The 9,574-nt window shown below is 40.4% G+C and overlaps 1 protein-coding gene and 1 non-coding gene across 2 annotated transcripts; one reads left to right on the top strand and one right to left on the bottom strand.

Moving 5' to 3' along the window:
• Positions 1-4,271: 4,271 nt before the first annotated feature.
• LOC112087917 lies at positions 4,272-4,378 on the bottom strand. Its single transcript, XR_002900323.1, has one exon. It is a non-coding gene; the product is annotated as a small nucleolar RNA R71 (small nucleolar RNA).
• A 4,034-nt stretch (positions 4,379-8,412) lies between these two features.
• LOC112087755 lies at positions 8,413-8,754 on the top strand. The gene has a single exon (XM_024157626.1). It carries the CDS (start codon positions 8,413-8,415, stop codon positions 8,752-8,754), a length of 342 nt encoding a protein of 113 aa, XP_024013394.1.
• Positions 8,755-9,574: the final 820 nt, after the last annotated feature.

Raw genomic sequence — 9,574 nt, 5'->3', positions numbered from 1 at the left:
TCTAGTTTAATAAACACTTCAATTTCAATTCTACATGGAAAAAAAATTTTTAACTAAAGAAACCTATGCACGTAATTTCATTTACATACATTGGTAGCCAAACCCAAGACTTGTCCATTACACAATCACACCACAGCTCCCCGATACATACATAAGAGTTTCATATGCCACTCAATATCATAATAAAGAAAACAATACAGAAACTAACGAAACAACATATGAACTACTGATGCAACTCGAAGCGAAATTCATGGAATACGACATGCAAAAGAAAAAAGAAATCAATCCTAGAAAACTAATAAGTTACCTGCTGTGAAGCAGAATGAAGATTAAACTCTGCCACTACTGAAAGCTCTCTGCAAAATTATGAATAAAAATTATTACTTGATATAAGATTACCACAAACTCATAAACCCAAATCAAAATCCAAATCAAACACCATAACAATATCACATTCTTATAACTGAAGCTAATCGCTGAAATCGGTCTGCAAACAAATGATTACTAGATCCTGAATCTAGGAAAAAACTTGAAATAACCCTAAACCCAGATGACGAATATCAAACGAGAAATTACCGTAAGTGAATTCGTTCTTCACCCACTCGAAAATGTGAATCTGGGTTTAATTGTTGCTGATAAGACCGTTTGAGAGATAGACGAAGAGGAAGCTGCGACGTAGAAATCGAGTGAGAGAGAGCTTCTGACTGTGAGAGTGTGAAAGACTTAAGACAAAATCAGAATGGGATAAAATTTGGGGCCAAAAATTTGTTATTTTTTTTTTAATGCGCGGGCATAAATTTTTGGTCTTCGCGGTTTACAATGCCATAGCATTTTCAACCTATTATGTTATTAAAGGCCATGATATAAAATCAAAATCCCAAAAAATAAAGTGCGTTTTACAATTTGTATTCCCGCTAAACTATCCATAGCGTTTACAAAAGTACTCACGCTATGTAAAAGTCATGGTTATATTATTCATAGCAGATATAAATAAACCGCTATAGTATTATGCTATTGAAAGTGCATATTCTTGTAGTGATAGTATTAAAAAGTAGAACAGAAATCGAAATTGAAAAAGAAAGAACAAGGGTTCAAGAGATAGATCTCTCCCTCCCTAAATCTAAAGTATAAAAACAATAAGAAAAAAAGATGGTGTAAAAGGTGATAATACGAATTAGGGTTCCTAAGACATGTATTTATAGTGCTCAAGACATCTCTGGCCGTCACTTAGGGTTTCTCCAAATGAGGGAATCATTTTGTACTTCAGAAATTGGCCTTTGGGCTCGGAGTTGGCTGGCCGCGGTCGGAATGTGCGTGATCAGGGGGAATGGATGGCTGGCCGTGGTCGGGAAGCCTCTGACCGTGGTGAAATGGCTGTTGGCTGCGGGTGGAAATGCTTGCCGGCTGGTTTACGGGATATTTTGTTCTTCGCGTATCTTTTGATTGAACCGTTGGATTGCCAAGCTGTAAAGTGCGCTGGAAAGCTGATACTTCCATCTTTGAGATCTCCAACTTTGAGCTGGATCAGACGGTGAGAAGGCCTTCAATCGGGGGTGAACTTCTGATGGTTTGACTATGAGCTGAAAATCTGGTCTTCTATCTATTTTGTTAAGCTTTTCCCTAAGTTTCCTGAAAAGAGTTTTAGAACTACAAATACTAAAAAAACGTGATAAAATTACTTGAGAGCAATTAAAAACATAGAAAAAGTGTTTCAAGATCCATAAAAGTGGTCAAAATACGGTGTTATCAATAGATCTAACTCCACCACTTCCACCACCAAGCAAGTTCACTTAATGTTTCTAGTAATTTTTTAGTATTGTTTAGTTAGCTTTTTATCAAGTTGTTTCTACTTATCTCTAGGATTTTTTTTTTAGTATTCTATTAAGACTATTTCTTTTAAGTTTGTTTGTGTAACTTTTTTTATTAGGACTATTTCCTTTATGTTGGTTTGTGTAACTTTGCTTCGGATGTTGGTGGTTAATTAATATTATCAATTGCTTATTATATCTTTCTTTTAATGGTTTATTGTATATTATTTATTATATAAGAAAATATAGCTATAATTAAATTAAAAATATTTTATAAATTTGTAACACGTTGTAAATAAAAAAAGTCATTATACAAATAAAATTTGTGACAATTATGTGATTATCTTTTGTCATAATTTGTGACGTAGTTGTGATAGTATTAGTCACTAAATTGTGTTGTTTTGTGACTTTAATTTAGTCACTAATTGTAATGGATGTTGAGAAACTATTTTGGTCACAATTTATGATAATTTTGTGACTTAAATATAGTAATAATTTGTGAAAAATATGTGATAATCTTTTGTCACAATTTGTTGCGTAATTGTAACAGTATTTTTCGACATGAATTTTTTCATTTTTGTAACTGTAAAGATTGTCACAAAATGTTACGAATTGTTACCATTCGTATTCGTCATAATTCGTGTCGGTTTTGTAACTGTTTAAAGATCGTCACAAAATGTTACAAATTGTTATCATTTTTATTCGTCACTAACTATTGTAACGTTTTTGTAATGGATATTAGGTTGTGACGATTTTATTATGTTGTTTTGAAAATTGTAATATTTTCGTCACAATAGAAAATTTATGACGAAATATATATGTAATTGTAACAATAATCATTTTTTATAGTGATCAAATCAAGCTTCTAATCATGTTTAGCATCACTTCTTGCAAAAGATCAAGTGTGCTTCCCATGATTAGTGAGTAGTTCCTTTATAAGGTCTTAGATAGGTAGATTAGGGTGCTGAAATGCTATATTAGCGAGTTAAGGGGCTAGATCTTGCATCATCCATTCTCTAACAAACTGTTCTCTATGCTAGATCCTTGCACATCACTTGTGGTCTAGATCTAAGGCACTTTCATGCACCAAAAGTGTTTGTTGAAATGTCTGAACCAAGTTTGTTAGAGGTTTAAGTGTCTTTCATCATGATAATGATAGTTTGTTCACTTAAATGACTTATTAAACTGATTATTAATGCTTGCTAGTTCATGCTTCTCAAATGAGAATTTGGTATGAAGGAGGATTAGCATAGAAGTTTAATGCCTTCATGAGAGGATTATCTTGCTTAATGATTTTATGTTAAATGGATTTGCTTGATTGTTTGTTCATTAGCTTGCTAGCTTAGTGTTAAAGCACCCTAATTCATTATCCTGTCTAAGGCCTTTGCATCATCCTATCATCTTCATAACCGCTTATCTTGCTTGCTTTGTTTACTTAGTTGCATCTTTATCTTGTTTAATTTCTGTTTTAGATCATTGCTTATCTTGTCACAGGTTTAGAACCAAGAACATCATTTGCTTTGCTTGACTTAAGATACATTGCTCATAAACTAGTGTCTAGAACCCACAAGCATGGATTGATACCCTTTGTACTGCAAAGACAAGGGATTGGTAACCATTCCAAAGGCTTAAAAACCTAATTTATCAATTGGCGCCGTTGCCAACTTGTGGGGATTTAGCATTAGTTTTTGCTTGTTCTTGAGATCAAATTTTTATTTTGTCTTACTGATCAGTCTTTGGGATTTGTCTTTGAGTGATCAGGTGTATGAGAACACGCTCCGGAAGTTCAGACCCTCCTCTTCCTTACAACAACAACATAAACCTGCTTGAAAGAAGAGCTAGAGAGAGGGCTGCGCATTTGGAACAGTTGGGTATGGATGAACAAGCAAGGATTGAGCCACAGGCTCAAGAAGCCGAGCATCGGGATCATTTAAACCAGGCACAGGCTGAGAGGAACGAGCAACAGGCTTTTGTCAATCAGAACATGGCGCAAAGGAATGAGCGCCAAGCACAACAGAATCAGCAACAAGCTAACCGCAATGAGCAACAGGCTCAGCACATTCCTCAGCCACAGCCACAAGCTCAAAGGCAAGCTCCACAGGTCTTTGTTGGTGAGAACGATAGAGAAAATGCACACCAGTACTGAGCAGGGATTCAAGCTCCACCGGTTCAGAATAACAACTTCAAAGTCAAAGTTTCTTTGCTCAACATGGTGCAGAACTCTAAGTTCCACGGCTTACCAATGGAGGACCCCTTGGAGCATTTAGACCAGTTTTACCGAGTGTGTGATCTAACCAAGATCAACGGTGTTTTTGAGGACAGTTTCAAACTTAGATTGTTTCCCTTCAGCTAAGGCGACAAGGCGCATCAATGGGAGAAAAACCTGCCTAGAGGAACAATACAAACTTGGGAGCAGTGCAAGCTTGCCTTCCTCTCCAAGTTCTTCTCAACCTCTAGAACGCTAAGCTAAGGAACCAAATCTCCAGCTTTACACCGCATAATAACAAAAGCTTTGGAAAAGCTTGGGAATGGTTTCGAAGTTACACCAATCAGTGTCCTTACCATGGTTTCTCAGAGGCATCTCTATTGAGTACTTTGTACAGAGGAGCCCTGCCCAAGATAAGAAACCAGCTAGACACTGCCTCCAATGAAAACTTTCTTGGAAAGGAGATCAATGCCGCATTGGAATTAGTGGAGAACCTCGCTATGTCTAATGACACTTATGGAGAAGATTTCGACAGGGCGAATAGAAATGAGGGATCTAGCAAAGAGCTGAGGATGGAAAAGGATATCAGAGAGCTTCAGACCCAGCTCGACAAGGTTTTAGTGGCAATACAAAAGCCACTGCACTTTGTAGGCGAGTTCAATGATCAAGGTCCCAGCTTTGAGAATGTAAATGAGGATGGCCTCACTCAAGAAGAGATCAATTAACCAGAACCGATATCAGAGGTTTAACAACTTCAACTAAAATCAGAACCTCTCATATAGGAACCCCAATGTGGCCAATCCTCAAGATCAAGTGTATCCGAATCCTCAGGGTCAGCAAAGTTATGTTCCCAAAGGCAATTATCAAGGGAAATTTCAGCCTAAACAACAGTTTGTTCAGAAGCAACAGAGCTATGGACAGCCGCAGCAACAGATTCAAGGGAGAAACTACACTAGTCAGCCTCAGCAACCGAAGTACCCACCAGGTTTCAGTCAGCCGCCGATGGTTCAGCATCAGTTGGGTCAGCAGCCGCCGGTTCAGGGTCAACAGATGGGGTCAGAGTTGTGTGGAGTGTTGCAGCAGTTGTTACAAGGAAAGCAAAGGGTTGAGAGTGGGTTTTCTGATCTAGGTTCCAAGTATGCATCCATGCAGAAAGAGATTCAGGAGCTTAAGCAGAATCAAGCTTCCACTTCAAGAAGCCAAGGAGTTCTACCTGGAAAACCAGAACCAAATCCAGAGGAATATGTTAATGCCATCACCTTGAGAAGTGGCAAAGAGCTACCAGGTCTAGAACAAAGCAGAGTGCTCATTGAGGACAATGAGCAAGCTGGTGGGGAGGCAGCCCCAAGGGATGAGCAAGAGGATGATTTTTCAAAGAAAGGAAAAGCTAAAGAGGTGGAGAAGGAATCAGAACCAGAGAAGCCTTATATTTCACCACCTCCTTATCAGCCTAAGCTTCCTTTTTCAGGGAGATTCAAGAAACAGATCCTAGATAAGGCAAGAGCAGTATTTGAGAAGCCCTTAGAGAACACTCAGATGACTATGCCCATCATAGAAGCATTTCTTATGATTCCACAGCTTGGGAAGTTCTTAAAAGATGCAATCTTGACCAAGACCAAGGAACTACAAGGAATGGTCATTCTGAGTCATGAGTGCAGTGCCATTATTCAGAGGAGAACAGTCCCAAGAAAGCTATCAGATCCAGGGAGCTTTACCTTACCTTGCGCATTAGGTCCTTTGAAGTTTGCTAGCTGTTAGTGTGATTTGGGAGCTTCAGTAAGCTTGATGCCCTATTCTATTGCAAAAAGGTTGGGGTACAACAGCTACAAGCCAGTAAGGATCTCTCTAATATTCGCTGATAGGTCAGTAAGGTTGCCAATTGGATTACTTGAAGATTTGCCACTTAAAATTGGTGAGATTGAAATCCCAACAGACTTTATAGTCTTGGAGATGGATGAGGAACCTGTGGATCCTATCATTTTGGGAAGGCCTTTCTTGGCCACAGCAGGAGTGATCATAGATGTTAGAGGAGGTATGATCGTGCTGCACATTGGATCAGAGACCATGAAGTTCAATGTAAAAGAGATGATGAAGAAGTCGACCATAGGTGGACAAGTCTTTTATATCGAAACAATGGAGGAGCTTGCTGATGAGCTTCTTGAGGAGATAAACACAGAGGATCCTCTCCAAGTTGTCTTGACAAAAGAACAAGGAGAACACGGGTATTTGGCTAAAGAGAATGAAGCCTACAAGCGGTATTTGGATCAGCCCAAGGAACTTCATTCAGAAACAAGGTTTTTGGAGCTAAAAGCAAGCGGCCTTGAGATTTTGGACATCAGGGGTTCCAATACAAGTCAGGGACCAGCTCAGGGATGCATGGTCGTGTGTTCATCAGCTGAGGCAAGGGCTGAGCCGAGTGAGCAAATCAACATCAATGGAGCTGCGAATGAGCAAAGCAGCTTTGATGCGGATTGGACGAGTCAAGGGCGCCCCCTATTGAGCTCAAGCCTCTACCAACAGGGCTGAAGTATGCTTTTCTAGGCTCTAACTCTTCATACCACGTGATCATTAATGATAAGTTGTTAGCTGATCAAGAGCATGCATTGATAAATGAGTTGAGGAAACATAGGATAGCAATTGGTTATAAAGGATAACTCACCCAACCTATGCACTCATAGGATTCACCTTGAAGAGGAATCTATGTCATCCATCGAGCACCAAAGGAGGCTCAATCCCAACTTGAAAGAAGTAGTGAAAAAAAAAAGATTCTTAAACTCCTAGAGGTTGGGATCATCTATCCTATCTCAGACTCTAGATGGGTTTCACCAGTTCATGTGGTGCCCAAAAAGGGAGGAATGACAGTAATCAAAAATGAAAGGGATGAGTTGATAGCAACTAGGACCATCACTGGTCATAGAATGTGTATAGACTATCGAAAGTTGAATGCAGCCTCTAGGAAATACCATTTTCCTCTCCCTTTTATTGACCAAATGTTAGAGAGGCTCGCAAACCATCCCTTCTTTTTTTTTTTCTAGACGGTTACTCTAGATTCTTCCAAATCCCAATAGATCCAAGAGACCAAGAGAATACCACATTTACCTGTCCCTACGAGACCTTTGCTTATAGGTGCATGCCATTTGGGCTGTGCAATGCTCCTGCTACTTTCCAACGCTGTATGATGAGTATCTTTTCAGATCTGATTGGAGAGAAAGTAGAGGTATTCATGGAAGAATTTTCAGTCTATGGATCCTCCTTCTCTGTTTTTCTTTCTAATCTTTCTCAGGTCTTAAGAAGGTGTGAGGAGCACAGCTTGGTTCTCAATTGGGAAAAATACCATTTTATGGTGCAAAAAGGCATTATGCTTAGGCATAAGGTTTCTGAGGCATGGATTGAGGTTGATAAAGCCAAAGTGGAGATGATGGTTAACTTGGAAGCTCCAAGCTCGGTCAAGGGGACCAGAAGCTTCTTAGGACACGTTGGTTTCTATAGAAGGTTTATCAAAGACTTTTCTAAGATAGCTAGGCCGCTAACAGATTGCTTTGCAAGGAAGTTGAGTTTGTATTTGATGAGGAGTGCATGGAGGCCTTTCTCAAGATCAAACAAGCTCTTGTTAGTGCACCAATAGTCTAGACTCCAGATTATCTGCCCTTTGAAGTGATGACCGATGCTTCGGATTATGCCGTGGGAGCTGTTTTGGGTCAGAAGAAAGATAAGAAGCTGCACGTGATATACTATGCAAGCAGAACCTTGGACTCAGCTCAGGAGAAATATGCTACAACTGAGAAAGAGATGCTGGCTATGGTATTTGCATTTGACAAGTTCAGGAGCTATCTAGTTGGTTCAAAGGTTGTGGTGTATACGGATCATGCGGCTCTTAGATATCTCATGACAAAGAAGGATGCAAAGTCGAGGCTCTTGAGGTGGGCTCTGCTCTTACAAGAGTTTGATATGGAGGTTTAAGACAAGAAAGGCATTGAGAATGGAGCAGCTGATCATCTCTCACGGTTAAGAGTGGATTCAGATATCCCTTTTGATGATTCATTACCTGAGGAGCATCTAATGGTGATCAAGTCTTACTTGGAGGTTGAACAAGCGGATACCATAAGAGATAGAAGCTTACCATGGTTTGCCAACTTAGTTAACTATATCTCTTGCGGTACAGAGCCACCAGAAATGGATGCTTATCAAAGGAAGAAAATTTTCAAAGATGTGAGGAGATACCGGTGGGATGAGCCATACCTGTATGTGCTCAACAAGGATCACTTGTATAGGAGGTGCCTAGCTGAGGAAGAGGTCTAGCCTGTTTTACAAGAGTGTCACGGTTCATCCTACGGAGGACACTTGGGAGCTTTCAAGACGGTTGCTAAGGTGTTGCAATCAGGATTTTGGTGGCCTACAATGTTCAAAGATGCCCAAGGAGTGGTCTCAAGATGTGATTCTTGTCAGAGACATGGAAATATCTCAAAGAGAAATGAAATGCCTCAGAATCTGATCTTTGAAGTTGAGGTTTTTGATTGTTGGGGCATAGATTTCATGGGGCCTTTCATCTCCTCACATGGTAACCAATACATCTTGGTGGATGTTGATTATGTTTCTAAGTGGGTAGAGGCAATTGCGAGTCCAACAAATGATTCCAAGGTGGTGTGTAAGCTGTTCAAAAGCATCATCTTCCCAAGATTCGGTGTGCCCAAACTCCTCGCTCTAAGAATACCGAGGCCGTATGAAGAGAAGAAGAAATGAGCAAGGAGACTAAGTGCTGGAGAGACCCTCGGTGTACATACCTCGGTATACACTTACCAAGGTCGATTTCCGAAAGTAAACAGGCCAAACCTCGTTCAAAGTCCGCGGCCTAGTTACACCGAGGTCTCAAGTTGATGAGTGCCAAAGACCAATTGTGGGGGAAGCCCCTCGGTGTAGACCCCTTAGTGTAAACACACCGAGGCCAAAAGTCCAAAAGAAATGTCCAAAGCCTCGTTCTAAGTCAACAACATGTTTACACTGAGGCCGTGCTGCTTATTCCCCCAAGAACAAATTGTTCTACCTAGAAAAAAATTCCCCGGTGTGATGCCCTCGTGGTGGAGCACACTGAGGTGCTCGGTAAAGACCATGAACAAAATGGGACACTTTGGACACTTGAGTCAATGGAGAAGGTTTGAAGGTTAACGAAGAAGGCTTGAGGGTCATGATGATTTTCTGTGTTAGCACGAGTTGTAAGCCCTCAGTTTGGTGCCCTCGGGGTGGAACACACCGAGGCCGTCGATGCTCAACCCAGAAAAACGAGAAAAGGCTGTACGGCCCTCGCCTTATCCATACCATGGTCTTTAAGCTCCTGGCGCGGGAAAACGAGTTTTAAAAACACGGGTCAACGTTTTGGGGGTGCGGTCAATGCTTGGAGTCTTTGAGAGGAGGGGGGGACCATTCACACATGAGTCCAAAAGACAGCTGTAAAGGACTCCAGCCCCATACCAGACTCCATACTCAGCCAAAAACCCAAGTTTACTCTCTTTTCCCTTCTCTGCATTTAGAAAGAGCATATCTCTCTCATTTCTCATTCATTTTG

The sequence above is a fragment of the Eutrema salsugineum genome, unplaced genomic scaffold (genome assembly GCF_000478725.1).
Source record: "Eutrema salsugineum unplaced genomic scaffold, Eutsalg1_0 scaffold_16, whole genome shotgun sequence".
In the NCBI taxonomy this organism is placed as follows: domain Eukaryota; kingdom Viridiplantae; phylum Streptophyta; class Magnoliopsida; order Brassicales; family Brassicaceae; genus Eutrema; species Eutrema salsugineum.
The sequence above is the reverse complement of the archived record's forward strand: the minus strand, read 5'-3'. Positions and strand labels throughout refer to the sequence as shown.

Bases quoted from the DNA above. Each gene is read 5' to 3' on its own strand.
- LOC112087755 (XM_024157626.1), top strand. From the start codon at position 8,413: ATGTTCAAAGATGCCCAAGGAGTGGTCTCAAGATGTGATTCTTGTCAG.